The sequence below is a fragment of the Drosophila tropicalis genome, unplaced genomic scaffold (genome assembly GCF_018151085.1).
Source record: "Drosophila tropicalis isolate 14030-0801.00 unplaced genomic scaffold, ASM1815108v1 contig_694, whole genome shotgun sequence".
Taxonomy (NCBI): Eukaryota; Metazoa; Arthropoda; class Insecta; order Diptera; family Drosophilidae; genus Drosophila; species Drosophila tropicalis.
The window spans coordinates 2741159-2763315 of NW_027173176.1; the positions used below are offsets into that span (position 1 = coordinate 2741159).

The window sequence follows — 22157 nt, forward strand, 5'->3', positions numbered from 1 at the left end:
AATATTGTTTAGTATGTCTAGTTTTATAATAATAAATACAACAAATGATAATAATAAAAGGAATAATAGAAACCACTAACAAATTGTTGTTTCTTGTGTGGCTTTTGTGAGTTGAAACTGAAATGAAGAGTATAATAATAATAGTGGCGGTTCCAAGGACTGTGAACTGGGGGCGGGGGCGGTGACATTGCCCCGTGAGGTATGCAATAGACATGCTTAGGAATTGGTTGGTTTTCTGAAAGAGTATTCCCCGAAACAATGCAAATACTTTTGCAGCCTACTGCATACTTTAGGGGAAAAAGTGCGCCGACATTTAACAGCCCGTAAAACCGCCTATGAATAATAATATTATTCACTAAATCTACGGACTGTTTAATGAAAATACATCAATTTATTGGGCTCTACTCGAATCCCGAATCAAATCGGTTCGCATTGAATTAAAATGGCTTTGTGCTCCTTGGACCCAATGCAACATTGCTTGAGTTTATCTTCTTCTCAATTGTTGTAATTTCTTATATTCTGTTTGGTTTCATTTTTTATTAATATACGTTTTTTATTATAATTATTATTATTATTTTCCATTTTGGTTTTAGTAAATTCCTCTAAAATGCTTCGGTTTCTGTGTGTTTTCTTTTTTTTTTTTTTTTTTGTTCTTTTGTTGTTGTTGTCTTGTCACCTATATAAAGTAAATAGTGTTGCTTGTTATGTTATGTATTATTTCATTATATACTCGTATTACTTCAAGTGTTTGTTGTTGTTGTTGTTGTTGTGTTGTTTTATTTATTAATATGGCCTCGCTAATCAAATCCAATTTTGTGTTTTTGTTTTATATTATATTTATATATATATTATCTGTATTATTATTATTTTTGTTAATTTATTGTAGTTTTCTTTTCTTAATGTGTTTTTCTTTACATCTTACACACATTTAATTTGCGAATATTTGCATTGTTTTTGTTTTTCTTGTAGATTAACTGATTTTGTGGTTAAACTCGAAAATCAGATTTTGCAGATTAGATTGATTGTGAATTGGATTGGTTGCATATTTCATTCTTCTGATTTGTTTTGTATTTTTGTTTTCTTTTTTTGGTTTAGTTTTTTTCTTTAGAGGATTTTGTTGCTACTATTCGACAAAATGACTACAACAATTTGAAAACTTTCATTGTAATTTTAAAAGTTGTTTTAAGTTAGACTTCTAAACGTAACATAAATCATTGAAATTCGCATTTAGCATTAGCATTCGTCTTTGCTTGATCTCGGTTTGGTGGCGGGGGTGGTGGTGCAGCTGCTTCTGCTGCTGCTGCTGCTACTGCAGCAACTCGTCCGCCTCCTCCTCCTCCTCCTTCTTCTCTGGATGCGCGTTCTTTTGGTATCGCTGCCGCTGCTGGCTCAGAACGAGGCCTCCACTAGATAAGTGCCATCCATGGGCTGATTGTTTTGGCTATTTTGAGCATTGCTGGCAGCTGGCATATACTTTCCACAGGCCTAAAAAAATGGAATGGTAAAAACCGTATAAACATATGAATTCTATATGCAATAACTCGAAATATTTCCAGCAAACTTTAAGGACTTATTCGCAGTGTAGAAGAGACCTACAAATGTATGTATTTATGCAACTACAGCACTGGGGCAAACATTTGGCAAAGCCGTAGAACGAATGCCACAACAGTTGGAGATGCCACAGGGCCAAGGTAACTCTGACTTGGCCAAAGTTTATGTATACTCTTGCAAATTCTAAGCCGGAGTTAGCTAATCTGTTTTGTTTATATGTACATTTGTGAATGCGTTTGCCTGATGCGCCTAAGAGTATACTACAGTTTCTTCAATCTGCTGATCTAAATCATGTGCGTAATCATAGCATAACCCTAGGCATTACTTGAAAAATATACAACTATAATCAAGTTGAAATCTGGCATCATGTTTGTTCTCTCTCAATTTTCGATCAGACTTGTGACATGATCAGTCTTTAGACAGTTACAGAACTGCAAGGGTATATAAACTTCGGTAAACCGAAGTAAATTTTCAATTCATACTTTTATTCGAACCAAAGCTAGCAAACAAATAATATTTATATATGTATATATAGGCATATAGTTACAAGATTACTATTAGATACAGAAACAAAGTTTTAGCATAGGGAGAGACAATGACAGAGACAGAAACAGAAACAGAGATAGAGATAGAGAGAGACAGACCCACCTGCGCTTTGTATAATATAAATCATCTCCCTTCAAAGTGCAGTGAAACATTAGCAAATAAAGCATAAAATCTAACTAAAACTTATTAATTTCTAACTGTAAATCAATTTCTATTAATTTGTTAGTTTCTTTTTTATACCCTTGCAGTTAATTTAAAATATATTAGAGAAGTTCCAACAGAAAATAACTTAATGATCTTAGAGGAACTTTAATGTATTCATTGTTGAATGTTTTTTTATTTTGTTCATAGAAATAATGTATGTATTATATAAATATTTCTGTTCAATCTAAGAAGCCGAGTCAACTTCACGCCCTCAATTCTTTTCTGCATAGTTCATATCACTTTTAACAAATCATCGGATTGGATTACTTTAATATAAAGCTGCCATAGAAACCAAACTGGGATTGATAGAACTAAAGATTTTGAAAGGGCCAAAGTTGGCTTCATTGATTTTGCCTCTATAAATTTCTGCACTTTGAAGGGCCCTTAAGGATTAAACAAGATATAACCATGTACATTAAAAAGTTGTGTCAAGTCTACATATCCATACATATATGTATGTATGTATGTATTGCTATATATGTACATATTAATAGGTCAATAACTTACCTGATAGCGCTGAGAACAGCACCGTCCGCAACAGGATTGCAAGAGGCCTGCGGCACTATTTGTCGAATGGGCGGGACTGGCCATTGGCGAGGGCGAGCCCGGTCGCTTTGGCTGGCCATTATATGGTATTTCCAATTCGACAAATTCGCGATCCTGTTTGATCGTTCATTCAATTTTTGGATTTTTTTGAGAAATTTTGTTTTTTGGATTTAGTTTTGGTAGTTTTTTTTTTTTTTTGTTTGAGTAGACGTACAGCCAGAGAAGAATTTTACAAAGAGAAACAAAGAATAATACATAGAATACAATAATTTTTTTGTTCTTGTTTTGTTTGTTTTGTTTTTTTTTTTTTTGATTATTTTTTACAAATATACAGAGAGAGAGAGAGAGAGACAGAGTGAGTGAGAAAGAGAGATAGACAGAGAGGTTGACAGGAGGAAAGGGGAGTGGCATTAAAGGGATGGTTAAGCGGGGGTTAATCGGTTTTTACAATCATACACACGAAACACAGGACAGGTTAGTAACAAACACACATATTGAATATACCCAAAGGAGGCGGTTCAAAACAACAATCAAAACACAGGAGTGTGGAGTGGGGTGGGGGCGGTGGGAGAGAGCATTTGAACATTTAAAAATAACACATCATTTTGGAATGGGGTAGGGCAGGGGGCTAGCTCCTAAGCAATGACAATTTTACAATAACACAATGAGAACAGTCAAGATACACAGCCAAAGTGTGTACGTGTGTGTGAGTGTGTAGGTGTGTGTGTGTGTGTGAGGCAATGGCGGCAGCAGAGCATAGAGGAGAAAGCAGGAGCGCGGCGGGCGGGCGGGCGAGCGAGCGAGCAGGCAGGACAGGGCTGATCTGATCTGATCTGAGCGAGTCGTGGCGAGGGGAGGTTACGGGCAACGGCTAAACGGCAACGGCAACTGTTTAATTATGTCGTGAGCGAGGCGGAGGCGAAGGCGGCGGCGAAAACTTTGGCGTGATCAATCGCGAGTCGGCTATTTACCGTTATCATTCGAATTTTTTAATGAATTTTCGAGTTATATTTTTGGGTTTTTGTTTGTGGCAACTATTAGGAAAATAGAAAAAAATCTACAATACTAAAAAGTTAACCTAATCGAAATACTTGAAAGAAATAAACAAAATCTACATACATATATACATAAATAGTACATAAAACTCTCAAATTATTTCCGCTTGAAATGTTTTCGTTTAATTTTGGGAAACACTTTCACAAGTTCTATGTGGAATGTTGAAGTGAATTTCCATCTAAATTTAGCATCGGCAAATCTAACAGAGTGACATTTACGAAATGTATCCCCTAATGTATGCAATAAATAGTCGAAAAATGCATTTCTTTTGACTTATAGAAATGTTTTGGAATCTAAATCAAACGAGAAAGTTTTCCTCATTATGCAATCAAAAAATGTTGCATACTTTGAGGGATATTTGTTCAGCATTTCCTTGTTCTTAGATCTGCCATTGTTTACAGCAAAATATATGTTTTTGAGCTTAAAAATATATTTTTCTTCCTTAATGTTTTGTGTTTTGTAAATCTTTCGTCATCAGTTACATTGTTAAAATGTTTATGTGAAGATTTATAGAAATTAGTTATTACTTTAGCTGTAATACAGTGCTTATACGCTATTATGGGCTGACAAGCCATTTGCCAAAATTAAGGAAATCCAATTAAAAACATCTTCTTTGTATAAACACAAAGTTGAGAGGGAATATTCGAAAAGTCATAATTCTCAGCTCATCATTTAGTAAAATAGACGATTAATATTTTGAATTTTAACATCTGTGCCTAAGTGGCCATTAAAAGTCTTGAAGAGAATCTGATACAGCTGTCATCACTTTTACTGGATTCTTTCGATTTCTATAGTTAGAGGCATTCCACACGCCACTTTCGCGAATTTCAGTTTTCAATTGTGTGTGTGTTTCGGTTAGTTTTTGTTTTTGTTTTTTTTCACGTTTTGATTAGAACTTTTTCAAGCAAACTTTGGTAGATTTGTAAGTTGGAACAGAAACAGAAACGGAAACAGAAACTTAGTCGGCATATGTACATACACATATATACAATGAAACATATGTTCTTATTAGTTAACTATATATGTACATATATACATGTACATATGTATATATGTATGACTTGTTATCGAAAAGTACAGAAATCATAAAAATTAATTAGGAACGAGAAAAAAAGAGAACAAAAATGAAAGGAACAAACCCGAAAGCACTTACTTTTTTTGTTTTTTGTATTTGGTATTTATTTTTGTTTTTGTTTTTTTGTTTCGGTGTTGGTAAGAGGAATTGAACAAACATTAATATTGATTGGTTTATATTATGTTTCTTGTTTTGCTTTTTGTTCATTTGTGTGAAAAACGTAAGACAAATGGGAACTTAGAATGTAGAAAACACAGAAGACCAAAAATGCTTTCACGTTGTGTGTGTGTGTTTCTTGTTGTTGGTGTTATTTTTTTTTTTTTTTTTTGATACAACAAAAATTTGTTTCTTTCTCAGTATAGGTACTTGTTGTTGTTGTTGTTATTATTATTATTATTGTTGTTGTAGTTGTTGTTGTTGTTGCTGTTGTAGTAGTAGTTGCTGCTGCTGCTCCTGCTGCTGCTGCTGTTGTTGTAGTTGTGTATTGTTGATTTAGTTGTTGTAGTTGTCATTGCTTTACCTAATGCGTGCTCAAGGCGACTATCTAAATGGTTTAGTCTAAGAAAGTAGTTGTTCAAATGTTGCTACATCTGCGAGGAAAAGATAACGAAAAAGATAAACCAGAGAAACAAAATGATACATATAGAAAAAGTAAAATCAAAAATCATAAACGCCAACAAACAAACAGAAAACCAAAAAAAAAAACAAGAAGGTAAAAACAACACACATAGTTTTTGTTCGAAATCGAGACAGACGAGAGGAAGTCCGTATAAAAGATAACGGAACGAGCGGCAATAAGATCAGTCATTTTCTCAATTCAAATAAATTGATATATATATATATATATAGGTATATATATTTGGGGGAAAAGGGGGGTATATACATATATTAAGGATACGCACCGTTGTCTTTTCAAGACATCGCAACAAATGATGATGTTGCAACTCAAAAATATCTTCATCCCGATAATTATCATCCAGCTCAATGCCAGATTCCTGAGCAGCCCATCGGGCCTCAGCTGCCTTCTTTTTGCTAACAAATGCCGCTCCCGATGAAGCTTTTGCAATGCGTATACGGGCCAGGCGAGCTTTCTGCAAAGGATAAGGATAACAGTCAATGGGTACTTACTTCGAATGGAAACAGAGTTGCTCGAACTTACCCTCTGCGCCTTGCGCTTATCCGCCCGTTGATTTTGATGATAAATTCTACTAAAGTTCGATACAATAACAGGTACAGGTAAGGCGATGACCAGCACACCGCTGAGTGAGCAAACACCGCCCACAATTTTGCCAGCTATTGTCTCCGGGACCATGTCGCCGTAGCTAGTAAGGAGTAGAGGGGGGAGACGATATTAGAGACAGACTCGAATGGATTGCAAATGGCCACTTACCCCAGCGTTGTCATGGTCACTATGGTATACCAGAAGGCAGCCGGTATCGATGTGAAATTGGTGCTAGTCACATTCTTTTCGGCATAGAACATGACGGTGGCAAAGATAATGATGGCCATGGCCAGCGAGAACACAAGAAAGCCCAATTCGCTGGCGCATGATTTAAGAGTGTAGCCAAGGATACGTAGACCCTGAGAATGCCGAGAGAATTTAAAAATACGAAATACGCGAAATACTCGCAGTGTGACAAAGGCGCCGCTAACATCATCGTTATCGGTAATGCCCAGGCCAATGTAGTATGGCATAATTGCCACAACATCGATGATGCTCATCACGGAGCGTACAAATTTACAACGATCGGGTGCGGCGAATAGACGCAACAGATATTCAGCCGTGAATATCATCACACAGGCTGTGTCCAGGCAAAAGAATACAATTTTGTAACGTTCACCGCACGGCAAACTGCCAGCTCTGCCGGGACGTTGGCCACAGGGAACGGTTTCGACCACATTTGCCATTACGGATACGGCAATGAAGAACCCTGTTACGTAGTAGAATACAAGGGCTGATGTCGATGTATGCGGATTCTCAAAGGCACGCCACATCTTTTGGCGTATGTTGGTCAGCTGCTGTAGATTCTGATCACCGTTCTCGGAGAGTTTGTCATCCATTAGACGTTCCGCATTCTCTCGTTTCCTATCGCGATAGTCCTCGTAGCAACAATCGCCAATCACATCGGGCATAATGCCAAAGAAGGCCAACTCCTCATCGTAGCTGGTCAAGCATTCGTGTTTGGGATAATGCAATTTGCCCGTCCTATAGTAATTGAGTATATGTCGAAATATATCCGGATCCCGATCAAAGAAGTACTCCTTGCAATCCTCATCATAAAAGAATTCACGCTCATTGGAGCCAAGCAACGTGTCCGGATATTTCTCCAGTGTATTACGCCATGTCTCAAAACGGCGACCAGATACATTAATTAATAGCTTCTCATCATCCGTTTTGCGTCGATCCTTGGGCATGGGTGGCGGTGGCAGCGGATGGGTGGCTATCGGCACCCAACCAATGGCCGCCGCTCGGGCGAAAGGCAGCCAAGCGGCGACCGAGGCCATACTGTGTGGTGGAATGTTTCAGTGTCCTACCGGAGACTGGCTAAGGACGTATGTGGATTCCTTTCAACGTTGCGTACAGATTTCAATATGCAATACTGTCGAATATTATCGATTGAATGGGGAACCTTTTGAGAGGGGGGAACCTTAATGGGCTAAGTTCTTCGTCTCTTTTGCCCCTTTCTCGATTTATGTATTTCTTATTAATTAATTTTTAATTTCTTTTGCTTATTGCCCAAAAGTTGCACAAACTTTGACTCGATGATTTTGTTTTTGCTTTTGTTTTTTGTTCCTCTTGTTTTAGGCTTTCCTCTTTCTCTCTCCCTTACTCGCTCGCTGTGTTTTATTGCTTTGACTTATTGCTGTCATTTTTTGGAGTGCTTCTTCTTTGTTTACTCATTAATGGTCCACCCACAGGATATGATTCAATTATACGTTGCAACTGTAATGAGAAATTGATCAAAAATTTCAGATAAGAAAACAATTTGGCAAAGTAAATCAAAATTTCTATGTTTACTTTATCCTTGGGCATTTTATTTCTTTGTTTGTCTTCAAAAGTAAATGTCTTCATTCAGAAGTTCAAACACCTTTTGAAATTATATTGAGGCCTCGTCAAAATTTGACGTCTTTCTTAGACTTTTCACGAACTCATTAAGTACTATATATATACTTAAACTTAAACAAAGGTTTCAGATGCGTTCGAATTAGTAAGTATTTTGGCCAACATTGAAGGGCACTGCAAATAAAAACTATATAGACGAAATCAGATTATAATATTCTTTCAACTTTGCTTGTTGCCAATCTCTGCACCTGGAGCCGAGTCCTCTCTAAAACGGAGCTTTATTTGTACTTATATGGCATGAGATCCTTTGAATAAACTACAATCCTAACTGCGACGTTTCATAACTATCATGCCAGCTATATAAGTGTTACTATGTATATATATATATATATTCGCTTTGCATGTGTATCTAGGACTACTTAAAGAGCTAGGCCATGACATTTATGGAAGCAAATGGCTTTTTGTCACAAAGAGGGTAAACTGATGGCCAAGGGGCTAGGGACGGGAAAGGGCAGAAGAACGGAGTGAGAAACAAAGTTTTGCGTTTTGCGTTTTAATTGTGGTTGGCAAAAAAAAAAACAACAACAAAAAATATAACTATTTCGAGGGGCGTTTTATGTGCTTGCACGAGAAATACATATAAATTTCTTTGAACCCGTAATCTTCCATTCAGACAACAGACAAACAGACTCAATAAAACTTGAGCATGCGAATAGAAAGGAGAACCAGCTGGAGGAGCTGCAAAGACCGGGACAGATGATTCGTATAAATATTTAGACAAAACATTTCTTGAAAAACGCATTCATTGTCTGTCGATTTTTGTTGAACGGAATTCCCTTGATAGCATAAACACAAATGAGGCGAGAAATTTCGGAAGTGAACAAAATTTGGATGTGCGAGTGGGTGTAATTGTATGTATTAAGATATATGTATGTATGCAATTGTGTGTGGGCGTGTGTACATGGCTGTATGTGGGGGATATGTGTGTTGTTGTTGGTTTCAAAACACAAAACAAAAATGTCGAAAATGTTTTACTTTCTTTTTTTCTTGTCCCTACCACACTTCAGACAAACAGGAAGAGCAGTCAACAAAAATTGGACAACCAAGAGTGACAGAAAAAAGAAGAATTCTTCAAAGAAAGTTAACGGAAGGACTGTCCATAACTAGACGAAACATTGTCAAGCTCTCATGGCAAGGAATTTCTGACAATTACTCATTCGAATAATAACGATGAGAATATCTATCCAACTATCTGAAGTTATATATGTATAGAGAACACATTGTAAGAGGTAAGGCTAGACAATAATTTGTCGTTAAATGACCTGACATGCGTCTACTACATAGATCCTTGTGTCAGAGCCTAATGTTGTAATAACTCACATTATCCCATCAAGAATTTCCCGTATAGTATTCGTGCCTGTGTGTGTGTGTGTGTGTGTCTATTGAAGGGAAATGTAAATTAATCAATGCCATTTTTACCATCTTTCTTTTCGTTCGTCCCTCTTGTCTGTCTATCGTTAGTTTATGCATTAGGCAAACCGAGTGCGTGTTGCGAGCCATCAAAATATATATATCATCAAATATCTAATGTTTCTAGTAGACAAGGAAAATCACTAAAATTGAACACCATCAGTGGGTGGTCTTAGTATGGGTGCCATTTTCGTTTTCATTTTAGCTTTTTTTTTTTTCTTACCGTCCATTAAAAGGTCATACTTTATTTGGTAACAAGGACTAATCTTCACCAGTACCAAATTCGATTTTCGATTTAATCAATATCAAACTGTAATCCTTGCGTTTAACTTCATGGGTCATCATAGCCTTAACGTATTGTATAAGCCAAATTTAGTATTGAAATGGCTAGTGGGTTTCGTTTTAAAAAACATTGCAAATTCCACAATTGACATGAAAATATCTCTCTCTCTATATACATATATGTATATACATTCAGCTTTCCGCCTTTTGCATTCTAAGGATATAAAAATCAATGTGTCATTATGTGTATAGAAATTATAAATAGATGTGCATTTTCGTTTGTCATGTTTCAAATTTGGTTAAACAAAATACAAAAGTACAAAATTTTTGTTTTTGCAAATTTTTTTTTCTTCGTTTTTTTTCTTTTTCTTTTGTTGCTTATTTTAGAAATAAACAGACAAACAGGGATTCTCCATTGTTAGGTTTTAGTTTTCCATATCTTTCAGAAGTTCCATAAATCGGATACTTTTTCAACACATAAAATATTCTTTTTGGAATGGAAAAACAACAGAATGAGATTTCCAGATCATAAACGCATTTTTATGGCTTTGTGTTTGAAAATTTTCGTATTTTTATTGACAATAAGTTAACAATGTTTACTTTTTTGATTCGCCCTGGCTATTTTTAACCAATCACCTAATTGTTGTCGTTGTTGTTGTTATTATTATTATTGTTGTTGTTGTTGTTGCCGCTGTTATTGTTGATTCCTTTGTTTACGAGCAACTTTTTGTATGTTTAAAAATTTTTCCCATTTTTATACGTACACTTACAAATTGGCTATATTGATTTAACAATACTCAAAAACCAAAAAAAAAAAGAAAACAATTTTCGCAAATTATTTCCATGGAACTAATAATTGAATTTTCATTGTTTTCATTGTGAGATTTGTGGGAAAAACCAATAAGTTTCGAATCAGATATGTTTTAAAATCTATTTAGATTAGGTTCCATTTCTATTTAGGATAGGGTAAGCAAATATCGGCAAGGCCAACAAAGTTTCCAAATAAAACTTTCTTTTATAGGAAAATTTATGCAAATGTGATGAAAGACTAAAGATTTGAGGAAAAACATTTGTTTTTACACCTCCTTAAAGATCACTGCAGTATGAATGGTCTCAAGATTGTATAACTTTAACATTTTTCAGTTGCTTTTTAAAAATAGTTCGGAATCATTTGATATAAGCGGGAGGGATGTATTGATCGTATGAGTAACCCAAGTAAGTACTCCAGGACGTCCTTTTGTAGATTTAGTTCATATCATCATTAAGTGAATCTTAATATTTGCTTCTGATATTCCAATTAGTGACTTTACTTTAAGAAATTAGTTAAAAAGTCGAGAAAAAGAAAAGTGTGTGGGTGTGTGTGTGTTTTTTGTTGGTGCCACACTGCGTATACTTCATATACATTTGTTGGCATTGCGCATACGTCATGATGTACAAGGCAAAGGGTGACGATTCGATTACAAAAGTTGATTTATTATTTAAATTACGTTGTGTACACAATGTACAAATATTTTTTTGTATATATGTATACACACACACATGTATGAACATATGTATACGTTAGGGTCGGTTTGGCTAAACCAAGGCCATCCTCAAGATTCGCCATACTGAAAGGTGGTAGAACTCGACTTTGATATAAATTTATTGTTTACTTATTCTCACTCATTTGTTTAGTATTCAACAATGAAATATTTCATATTTACATTTTAATCATTCTCATGAACAAAAATTAGTTAACTCTGGTATAAATAACATTCCAAATTGCTTAGCTACATCTGTACATACATATTATATATACATACATCTATAAGTAGTATACCTAGTCAATACAAAACGCTTTGGGCTAATAAAGAATATATATATTTACTTTGTAGGGTCGCAAAAAAAAAAAAGTTTCCTTGGTCTGTTACATGCAATTTGCCCATCTTAATAGGGGTATATATAAAACATTAGAGAGAGTCGTCACTGGTCGTTGTGCTTATCAGCCCGTAAAAATCGGCCAGCAAAGTGAGTGAATGAGTGAGTGGGTGGGTGGGTAGGTGGTTGGGTGTCTGTGTGTAGTTAACTGCCCCAAAACGTGACCCTTATATACATATATGTATCATAAGCGATCGAACAACAAATAATTTTACATTTCTGCGGGCACGCAGTTCATGAAAATGAATTGTCAAATTAAGAATAAATGGTTCTGAAATCAAGATAAAAGTTCCTACAAATGGGGCTTAGGATAAATCATTTAAGTGAGATTCGCATAAATGTCCTTGCGCATCCATCTATGTGATAAGGAAATAAACCAATAAAACTTAATATTTTAAATTACTATCTATATAAAAATAAAAATGAAAAGCAAAGATGGGATTGCATTTGCATCAAGCACGCGTCATTCACACGCACACAAAGCAAGCTTATACACACACACACACAGAGAGAGAGTGAGAGAGAGAGAGAGAGAGAGATGGAGGTCCCTTATTAAACTAATGTGTGCAAGTTTTTTTTAGTATGGCTTTATTGTTGTTTGTGTTGTTGTTGTTGCGCCAAAAACCAAGCCAAGGATTTTTTGCACATTACGCCTGTCGACACCCGCACTTTCATTGCTCCTGCTGACTTCTCTCTTTTATCTTGCGCTGTCTCCTTCTCTTTCTAACCACTCATATCTAAGTCTGGTTCGCTCTCACATCGACTACCTATCTCTGTCCTCTGCACCCACAAACCACTTTCTCTCTCACACAGACACTATCAATCTGTCTGTCTCTGTCGCTTTCTCTCTTTGGTTTTTGCCGCACTCTGGCTCTGAGCCTACATATACAACAATAACGACCTTCACTTTCAGACACAAGAGCGAACTGTTATTTTTTTCCCTTTTTTTCTTTTTGTTGTTTGCTTTTGCTAGATGAATTAATATAAAACATGGAACTGGGCCCCCATTTAAACTGAAAAACTAAGCAACACTTGTTGTTCTTATTGTTGTTCTTATTGTTGTTGTTATTGTTGTTGTTGTTGTTTTGGTTGTTGTCGTTGTGTTACAAACACACACACACACACACACAACTACACAAAGAAGCGCAACTTTAATAAATATTTAACAAAACAAGGACATAGGCGGCATTTCAAAATTATATGTTGTCTTTTTTTTTTTTTTTTGTTGTTGCCTTGAACAGCAGCAGCACCAGAAGCAGCAGCAGCAGCAAAAACAGAAACAACATCTTTTGGATATACACACATTTTCACAAATCAAGAAAGCAAACGAAACGCACACACACACACACGGACACTCCCACACGCACACACACACACACACACACAGAAAAAAAAACGAAGCACACTCACACACATAAGTTCCAACACGCAGCGAGAAACGTGAAAATGGATTTTTTTTTTCTTGTGCTAGCATCTGCTTAACTTTTAGATTGGTTATTTGTTTTAACAATGGCTATTTCAAACTCAAATTAATATCAAATTGTTAATTTTCATTTTCTAAACATACACTTTCTCGTTGTATGTACACATTCATTCAATATATACACATATTTGTATATGCATACATATGTATGTGCATGCATATACATATACATACATAACTCTTACACTTTTCGCCTCCCTATCCGTACACTTGATTTCTTCTCCTTTTACATTCCATTTAGCCGCACTTTTTTTTGTTGCATTGTTTGCCCCATTTTGTGTGCCTTGCGTTTTGCGTTTTTGTTTTTTTTTTTTTTTTGTTTTTGTTTTCTTTAAATATTATTTTGTAATTTATTTCTTTATATATTTTTTTGTTTTTCTCTCTTTACGCATGAGTTTTCTTTCTTTTTTTCTGGTGCCTACAATTAGAGCATCCCGCTAACTTTCTTTTTGCTAGTCTAGGAGCTGTAGGGCCGCTGGAGAGAAGCGCCGTTGAGTTCAAATGTTCTCGACAAACTGAAAGTAAAAATGCGTTAGAATCCAAATCCGGGACGCGCAATCGGAAATCAAAGAAAACAAGAAAAGCTAAAATAAAACTCTCACAGAGTCGGCGCATTGAGGCAATTGCAAATAGACCATGTTGAACCAGATCTTACATTAGTGAATAATTTTCAAATACAATGGCGCCAAATAGATTAATGCAAATACAGCAAAGAAATACTGGAATTTGTACTTTATTTTATTTAACATGGTAATCATCAATTTTAAAAATATTAATGCGAAATGAATTATTTTCTCTTCGCCAAACAATTTATTTTAAAATCAATTTTGTATGCAAGTGTTCAAATAAAAAAGCAGTAGCCCCAAAATGTATGCAAGGTTTTTTTTCTCTGCAAACCTTTTTTTCTCACAATCAGTTACCCACAGGCATAGATCATACGCATGGTAGGCCAGCTGTTTAACAGCGAACAGATTTTTGAAATCTATTATTTCCAGTATTAGATTATAGAACAATGATTTTAATGTGGGCCATTTAACTGATTGATTATTTGTTTGAATTCTATGCATAGATTTAAAATCTGGGATGAAAAATGTTATTTTTAACATACATATGTATGTACATATATGAATGTATATACACATATTCTGAAATTTCTTGTGAGTTCAGCGATCTGTCTGTTGTCACACATGAAGCAGCTTTGGGGCCATGTCATTATCAGTTTTTTGGGGGTCATCTGGATTTTGTCTGCTGATTGATTGTAAACATTTAAGGTAAGCTTTAACAAATTTCTGCTATTTAAGTACTTATGAAATGTAAACATTCTTCAATTTAGCAGATCATTTGAAAATTAAAGAAAATCTGTGTAAGGCCAATATAAAAAGAATATTAAAATAACAAAAATAGCAAAGATATACATATATGCTAACCTAACACTAGTTAGCAAAAACAACTGGATTTCTTTTGCTCATTGTTAACAGTTCTCGACGCAGCGAATATTTTTGACAGGCTGCGAAATTTAAATGTTGTGCGATTTTTGTGACATGCTGTGTGCAAAAATATATTTCAATTACAAATACAAACTACTTTAGGGGTTTAAAACAAAATCAATTTCGGAGCAAATTTTTGACAATGCCTACAATGGGATAATTACAGAGATGCTGGGATCATTTTTGATTACATTATCCAACTATAGTAAAATGAGCCCATTATAAACAAGTCACTTGCAAGAAAAAAGATAATTAACAAGAATTTCAGAACTCGGAGCAGAGCTTGGCTTTCTTTACGACTTCTTTTTGGTGTCATTACTTGGAGGTTGAGTCGGCCACAGCCTCATTGAATTGCTTATGCCACTCCAGATTCTGCTTGGTCACCGAATCCCCTCGTTTGGCTGCTTGTTTACCGCTATACACAGAAATGGCGCATCCCACAATAGTGAGTCCAATCATTACATTCGCTAAACGAATACGCATTTTATTGCGACAACGTTCCATTTCGTCTTGACTACAAAATGGGAGCAGAGTAAGATTTAGAATTGGCAAACCATATGATAATTTTTGGTTTCTCACCTTACAAAGCTTGGGACATCAGCTTCAGTCTTATATTTTCCACACCAAACAAGAAACCGTTTTTCCAAGTTGTTTGGCTGATGATTTTTAATTGCTTGCCTTAGCACCTGAGAGGTGACGAGCGAACGTCTCCATAGAGTGCCCATTAGATAGGTTGATTTGTTTAACATACTGGTGGTTGGTGCTAACTTGTTGCTTCTATTAGATAAAATGAGCTAATCTTGTGTAGGAATGCCGCAATAGCAGTAAATCTACGGTTTTATGCAATTATGTTATGATATCGATACTGTTTAGTCCAGTTATCGATAACAAGCCTTTCGAGTATCAATGAAATCACCATGTACTCAATCAGCTGTTGACTAAGGCCAATTTAAAATATTTTTATGGTTAAGAAAATCGCGAAATTTGTCTGTCTACGCCATAGCCTTGGAATATAACATTAAAATTGATATAGCATCAAGTTAAAGCTTTGACTTGAAGACGATCTTTCGAAAGATTGTAAAACCTCCGTTTCTAATGCAGCGACAAATGTGGCAAATCATGCCATGTCATTAAACTAAACTAGTGTAGTGTCATATGCACCTAGAGTACTCTAATTAAAGTCCAAACATATAACAATAACACTTAACTTTTAGAGTAAAATTTGCATTAGTAATGTTGCAATTGACGGGCCAGAATTACAATACACGTGATATAATCAAGAATATCTTCTCGCCACTAATCGGTGTGCTGAGCAGCCCGCTGGCGGATGAGGCATGTCAGCGAAACAATTTGACATTTGTGGAGCTGCTCCAACCATTTGCCAAATTGCCTAACGATGGTAAATTCGCCGATGTCAATGCTCCTGCTAAACTTATCTAAAAGATTTCATTCCTCATAGCCCATTTTCGCGATGTATCGGGGACGAGCGTGTCTGTCCGAGGATTACGTCTTAATTTCTGTGATGTGGACTGGAGGCCACCGCAAACCGTGTTGGCGCGTAAAATGCTTAATGATTCGGTGACGAATGCTCATAATGATAGGACCAAGGTTGTCACTATTGGTATGGCGATAGAATACTAATTTTGCTTTTTTGATAATGATTTCCCTTTTTTTCCACAGCTGATATGGATCTGGAACTGCCGACATCGGAACCATGGTTCGAGCAATGGCGGGAAACCTTTCTTACAGTGCAATTTCCAGCAGAGCATGAATTCACACGCCACCTGTTAAGCTGCTTGCTGATTCTCTCTAGTTCTGATCCGCAAGTCGTAGAAACGGCCCACAAGTTAACCCAACGGGTGCAACAAATGCAAAGCATAACACCCCAAAAGTTGCCAAAATGGTTCCATCCCAGCGAAGTACTCAACAGCTACGTGGTACTTCATGAGGCCCGACAGGGGGATTTGTCTAAGGCACAACAGGCATTCGAAATGCTCAAGTCCACGTTTGGTGATAGCAAGTGCTTTTTAATCTCAATAAATTCCAATGAAGGTGGTCAGCCGGCTGCTCAAGATATGCAGGATTTGTGGAAGGACTATATTAAAAGACAACCAAAGTCCACGTTAGCCCAAGAGGGATCTTCTGATCCAAGTGCACCAAAATCGCCTCAGGAAGCAACGTCGGCAGTTGGCAGCATGCCCGCCATGCAAATGTCTGTCCTGCAAGAGCAAGAGCAAGATGTAGTCGGTATGCTGCATCCACTATCACCCATGCAGGAGAGTGCCACGGATGCCTTGAGCACAAGACTAAGCATCAGCAGCGAGAGCATAGCTTCACAAAATATTAATCCAAATGTGTGGACAGCCTCCGAGGATGTAGTCGCAGATAATGCACCTCATGGCTCTTGTCTAGGTGCCAAAGATTTGGAAAATTTGCGTCATTTTGTACAGGACTACGCAGTGCGTGCCCTAATCCCATATATTGAGCATTTGGTAGCCATTTTAAGCGAGGGTGTTACGCAAAAGAAGGGAGTCAGCAAATCCTTACTTAGTGCTACCAAAAGATGGTTTGTCACTAGCAAACCGGGAGCTGGCGCTAACAACCAGAATGCGGTGATGTGTGTGTGAAATGGAATTTTGTTTGTTTAATTATTAAACCTCATTCCTGAATACTTTTGCTTATTCCTCATTCTAGTTATACAAACGAATCGGCAGAATTGCAGACACGAAAACTTGGAGATCTCTACTTTATGTTTGGTCACTACAATTTAGCTTTCCAGGCCTACCATCAGGCCAAGCGGGACTTCAATGCCGATTCGGCCTGGCAATACTATGCAGGAGCTCTAGAAATGGCTGCACTTTCGGCCTTTCAGTTAGGCACTGCGCACAGAAAGACCTATGACTATATGGAAGATGCAATTGTCTGCTATCTTACAGTGTGCAAGTAAGTTTTGATCAAATGCCATGTATTTCAGTTGGTCAGAACTAAATTAAAATTCTTCTCAGATTACAACAATTTGCCACAAGAGCCACCCTTTTGAGCATGGAATGTCTGAAGACTGCTCGCTTGTATAGTGAGGTAGCCAAGCAACTGATTCGTATGACCAGTGAGGAATCGGATTTGCGTTCTGCTCTGTTGCTAGAGCAGGCGGCGTATTGTTTCCTAATTAGCCCACAGCCTAGGGCCATGCATAGGAAATATGCGTTCCACATTGTATTGGCAGGCAACCGATATTCCCGCGCTGGTCAAAGACGTCATGCTTATCGCTGCTACCGTCAGGCATACCAGGTGTTTGAAAAACGGGAATGGAGCCTGGCCGAGGATCACATACAATATACGGTGGCCAAGCAGGCCTATCAACTGAAGCAGTTGGAGGAATCAAGTCGTTCGTTTGCCCATTTACTTCGTCCTGGTAGTCAGCAGAATGCCCAACAGCAAGCGAATTTCCTTAAAGAATATCTACAGACTCAGAATGTAAGTATATAGTGGCTAAAAGTGTGGTAATAATAAAATTGAAATATTTATTTTTTTTGTTCTTTCAGGAACTAATTCGTCGAAGTCCTGAACTGGGTCTCGTGCCCCATGCTCTGCCCCAAGTGATTCAGTCATCGATACGCGTCTTAACATTGGTGCCACCTCTTACAGCGCAACCAAATATTGAGCCTGCTTCCAATCTGAACATTAACACACAATTTCAGCCAGGAGAGGGAGGTCATTTGGCATAAGCTAGAGGAGATGCTGGTTATCACAGCGGCCTCCAATAAGCCATTTGTATTTAAGCCCTCAAGATATTTGTTTACCCAGCAACAGCCCGCACTTGATATACCCCTGGCTATTCAAGGTGAACCTATAGAGCTGGCCGTCAGCCTTGCAAATAGTGTGAAATGTGGCGTGGCTCTTACTGACATAGATCTTCTTTGGAAACTCACCTTGGACAATGGCGAGGAATTGTCAAATGGAAATATTTCCACTTCGGATGGAGCTTCCTCAGCTGCCATACAAGCTGCCGTCAAGTGCCAATGCCCGGTCAATTTAGAGCTGGCCGAACAGGCAACAGAGACGCTACATTTCCGTCTAACACCCAAGCTAACTGGTCGCCTTAATATAATGGGCCTCCTTTGTCGTGTTGCTGCTCTAACGGATCCAGCAACCAGTTTATTGGGCTATTTGAAATTTGAAACGCAACGGGTGAAACCCTCAGCAGAATCGAAAAAATCAACGCAATCATTATCCCAGACCATGCTGGACAATAGACTGGACCTTCGTTTGATCCCACAATTGCCTGCTTTGAGCATAGGATTTAGTTCAGTACCCAGAGAAATGTTAACTGGCGAGATTGTACCAGTGACAATTACCCTCAGAAATTTAGGCATTGCTCCTATTGACGAAATTTTTGTAGCCTGTGATAATCCGCGCTCAATAACACTTCTGCAAAAGGAATCTCAGCAGCCGTTGCCCCTAGCGATGCTTAACTGTAAGTGGAAAATTGTTTAACTCGATTCCAATTTGAGTGTTGTATACCTTGCTTTCAGCTCTGCGTAACCTCTCCAATGATAAATTGGTCAAGGACAAGGAGATTCGTGGTCAGCATGTCTTTAGTCTGCCACCGCTAGAGGCTCAACAAGCTCAGACAGTACCAATGTGGCTGCAGGCTCCCCATAAAACTGGAAACTTTCAACTTCGATTGCTCTTTTACTACTCTGTACCTGGCGGAGCGGCCATCAAATATCGACTGGTTCGTCACATTTGGCAGCTGCAGGTGGAGAGTTGCGTAGAGGCCGAAGCCACCTGCATAATAAGCAATGTTACCAATGGGGAACTTGGCTTGGACATTAAGCTGAAGAATGTGAATAATGAACAAAAGAATGTTAGCACGGAAGTTTACATAAATACGTTGTCCTTATACTCTAAAGAGTATAAATTGAATCCTGATAAACTTTTTAGTAAGTTTCGCCAGTTGTGCGTATCACATTAGTGTTTACTAATTTTTGTAACTTTGGCAGTTATGGACAAGATGGGAATATCAGCAGGACAAGCCGGAGAACATAGCCTCAAGTCCCAAAAGTCGTGTAGTTTTCAGAGCCGTTTGCAGGCAAATCAAGACTCTAAAGACGAGGAATTCAGCAAACAGGCGACGATGCCCTCAATTAAACAACTTCTTGCCAGCCGTCTCTCCCATCTAAAAATTATGCCAATAAACCGGAATTCGGATCTGCTGCCGCTTGAAGATCCACGTTCTTTTCTGGCCAACGAAGAGACAATATTCTTTCCCACCAACATCAGCACCGAAGATTTTAATGCCATTGTTGCAAGCTATCTGCCACATTCCACCCTCGCGCTTAGTTGGAGTGCCATAATTAGTCAGGTTGAGGGTCGAAATGAGAGATTTGTCAATGGATTACATTTTATAAAGCTGTATAATCTCTATGAGGCGGGCAGTTGTCCATCAGGCGAGGTGTCTGCAGCATCAGAGGTTTTGCTTAGGCGTAAATCTAAAGAGGGCGAGAAAGGGCCCAGCAAACGAGAGTTCCAATTGTCAGAAGACAAAATAGCTGGAGCTCCCGACCCCAATGAGCAATATGAACTTTTTTCTGATGAAAAGGAACATTGGGAACCTAATGAGAACTACATTGGTCACCGATGCCTTCTCGAAGATGAAAGCTTTGTGATGCCTGTGGCGCCAGCCAAGGGTTAAACCAACCATTCCCATTGTTGATACACTTTAGTAACCAATTACAGTGATCATACACATTACATATTATTCCCAAACACATTATCTGCCCTAAAATATTTTGTAATTTCATATATTTTGTGTACTTTATTTTATATTTCAAATACGAACACGTCGGTTGGCTATAATCTGCATCAATTCGCCTTTCATTTATAAAATGAGCTATAGACTACATTAGCTTTATTAGTTAATTATTAATTCAATTTAAATTGGAGGCCAAACATACCCTCGAAAATTTGGCTATATCGTTGCAAAAACTATAAACTGATAAATCCCAAATATCATATCACAAAAGATTTTAAAACTGTTTTTAATCCATTAATCATTGAAATATAATTGGACTAAGGAAAAAAGATGTTGATATCTATTTCATTCTTTTTCAATGTTTCGTTTTTCTCTCTCTCTCTCTCTCTCTGATCGGAATCCCACAATAAGAAAATATTTATTTCAGTATTGGTGCTTCCAAAGTTCCGCTCATTTCCAATCTATTTTTTTACATTGTTCCATACAAATAAATGCATTTCTTCTCAAATGTAAAATATCTTTTAATAAGACAAAAATTTATACATTATATTTTAATTATTGAACAAGTTGATTGGCTATAACTTGCATTATTTTCGTGTCTTTTTTGCTTGAGATCGCTGTCACATGAATTAATAATGTCTGTTAGTATTGTTTATTGATTGATTTAAATGTAAAAACGAAATCAAAATTTAATACAATTAAATGGGATATTAAAATGCTTAAATTTGTAACATTAATTGCTTTTATATTTAGTATTTGTTTTTTGGTATATCTTGTGACTAGATAAATGTGCATGATGATTTTTGAATGTGGTGTTTGAGTGTGGTCGATGCGGCAATGCATCTTTGGTGGCAGGATAAATAGCATTTGCTTCTTACTTTCACCACCTGCTCCTTTTTGTATCGCCGTCGCTTAGCCCCGTTTTTTGCTCATGTACATTCGAACGGTGGCATAGAGAACATGTGTACACGCATATATATTGCCCAAAGCACTACCTAGTAAAGCACCAATCACATTCGGAATGGGATAGACCTGCCAATCTCGGCCCCAGTCCAAGGGAGCCACGACACTGCCAGCCCATGCACCCAAGATGCCGCCCAATGCATTGTATTTAAATAGATTCAGAGCTGTATCCTCGCACTTGGTGACAAACTCCGGCTTTTCACAAAAACAAACCTGAAGGGCACCACCTCCTCCAAGCAGAAATACAGTCGGGGAAACCGTCAGCAGAGTCATCAGTAACGACAGCACAAATGTCTGTTCATAGTTCCCCAAGACTGGTGCTCCAAGGATGATGCAAATGAACGCATAGAGCAATGTACACAGAAACTGCAATGTCAGTCCGCCCAAAATTTCACGAGGTGTAAAGTATGCGGCTTTCTTTTGTCTCTGTTTGGCCGTTAGAACACCATCCTCGATGCGTCCGTAAAAGTGGGCCAACAACACCTTCAGCAACTCCCCAATGAAAACTATCGGCACAATTAGCGAGTCCCAAAAGCTTCCCAGGTGCTCCCAGTTCCGACGATATTGCATATAGGCCATGCATATTAGGATGGTAGCCAGACTAAGTGACACATGGAAGAGCTGGTGTTTAGTTTTTTGTTGATCAAAACGCGATAAAACCATAGTTTTAATTAAAGATATGTGACGAAAAGATTTTTCGGATATCCCTACGTTTTGCAACACTACAGTGGGTCCCTGTAGATGGCAGAATGAAACAT

At 37.5% G+C, this 22157-nt stretch overlaps 4 protein-coding genes across 8 annotated transcripts; 1 reads left to right on the plus strand and 3 right to left on the minus strand.

The window, feature by feature from the left end:
* Positions 1 to 616: 616 nt before the first annotated feature.
* Shal (Potassium voltage-gated channel protein Shal) lies at positions 617 to 13698 on the minus strand. Of its 5 annotated transcripts, none has more exons than XM_068292865.1 (6): positions 13380 to 13698; positions 6369 to 7922; positions 6138 to 6300; positions 5881 to 6069; positions 2809 to 2961; positions 617 to 1485 (listed from the first exon to the last, which is right to left on the minus strand). In XM_068292865.1, the coding sequence occupies exons 2-6, from the start codon at positions 7481 to 7483 to the stop codon at positions 1390 to 1392; spliced, it is 1716 nt and encodes a 571-aa protein (XP_068148966.1). In that variant the 5' UTR covers positions 7484 to 7922; positions 13380 to 13698; the 3' UTR covers positions 617 to 1389. The 5 variants fall into 5 exon arrangements, with proteins under 5 accessions (XP_068148966.1, XP_068148964.1, XP_068148967.1 ...); XM_068292863.1 differs by having other exon boundaries at positions 13369 to 13698; XM_068292866.1 differs by having other exon boundaries at positions 13617 to 13635.
* Positions 13699 to 14725: 1027 nt separating this feature from the next.
* On the minus strand, positions 14726 to 15537 carry LOC137578971 (UPF0389 protein GA21628). Its single transcript, XM_068292609.1, has 2 exons — positions 15261 to 15537; positions 14726 to 15195 (listed from the first exon to the last, which is right to left on the minus strand). Exons 1-2 carry the CDS (start codon positions 15428 to 15430, stop codon positions 14997 to 14999), a joined length of 369 nt encoding a protein of 122 aa, XP_068148710.1. The 5' UTR covers positions 15431 to 15537; the 3' UTR covers positions 14726 to 14996.
* A 130-nt stretch (positions 15538 to 15667) lies between these two features.
* On the plus strand, positions 15668 to 20767 carry l(3)76BDm (trafficking protein particle complex subunit 8 homolog l(3)76BDm). Its single transcript, XM_068292602.1, is given in 9 exon segments — positions 15668 to 16080; positions 16141 to 16302; positions 16362 to 17298; positions 17376 to 17624; positions 17687 to 18155; positions 18224 to 18370; positions 18372 to 19155; positions 19214 to 19624; positions 19685 to 20767. Coding segments are annotated over 9 exon segments (4017 nt in total). The 5' UTR covers positions 15668 to 15914; the 3' UTR covers positions 20377 to 20767.
* A 302-nt stretch (positions 20768 to 21069) lies between these two features.
* On the minus strand, positions 21070 to 22151 carry PIG-F (phosphatidylinositol glycan anchor biosynthesis class F). The gene has a single exon (XM_068292603.1). The coding sequence runs from the start codon at positions 22060 to 22062 to the stop codon at positions 21349 to 21351; it is 714 nt and encodes a 237-aa protein (XP_068148704.1). The 5' UTR covers positions 22063 to 22151; the 3' UTR covers positions 21070 to 21348.
* Positions 22152 to 22157: the final 6 nt, after the last annotated feature.

Coding starts and splice junctions, on each gene's coding strand:
- Shal (XM_068292865.1), bottom strand. CDS start 7,483: ATGGCCTCGGTCGCCGCTTGGCTGCCTTTCGCCCGAGCGGCGGCCATT. Junction 6,070..6,137: donor ATAAGCGCAAGGCGCAGAGG/GTAAGTTCGAGC, acceptor TATCCTTTGCAG/AAAGCTCGCCTGGCCCGTAT. Junction 2,962..5,880: donor GATGTCTTGAAAAGACAACG/GTGCGTATCCTT, acceptor ACGATCAAACAG/GATCGCGAATTTGTCGAATT.
- LOC137578971 (XM_068292609.1), bottom strand. CDS start 15,430: ATGTTAAACAAATCAACCTATCTAATGGGCACTCTATGGAGACGTTCG. Junction 15,196..15,260: donor GATGTCCCAAGCTTTGTAAG/GTGAGAAACCAA, acceptor CCCATTTTGTAG/TCAAGACGAAATGGAACGTT.
- PIG-F (XM_068292603.1), bottom strand. CDS start 22,062: ATGGTTTTATCGCGTTTTGATCAACAAAAAACTAAACACCAGCTCTTC.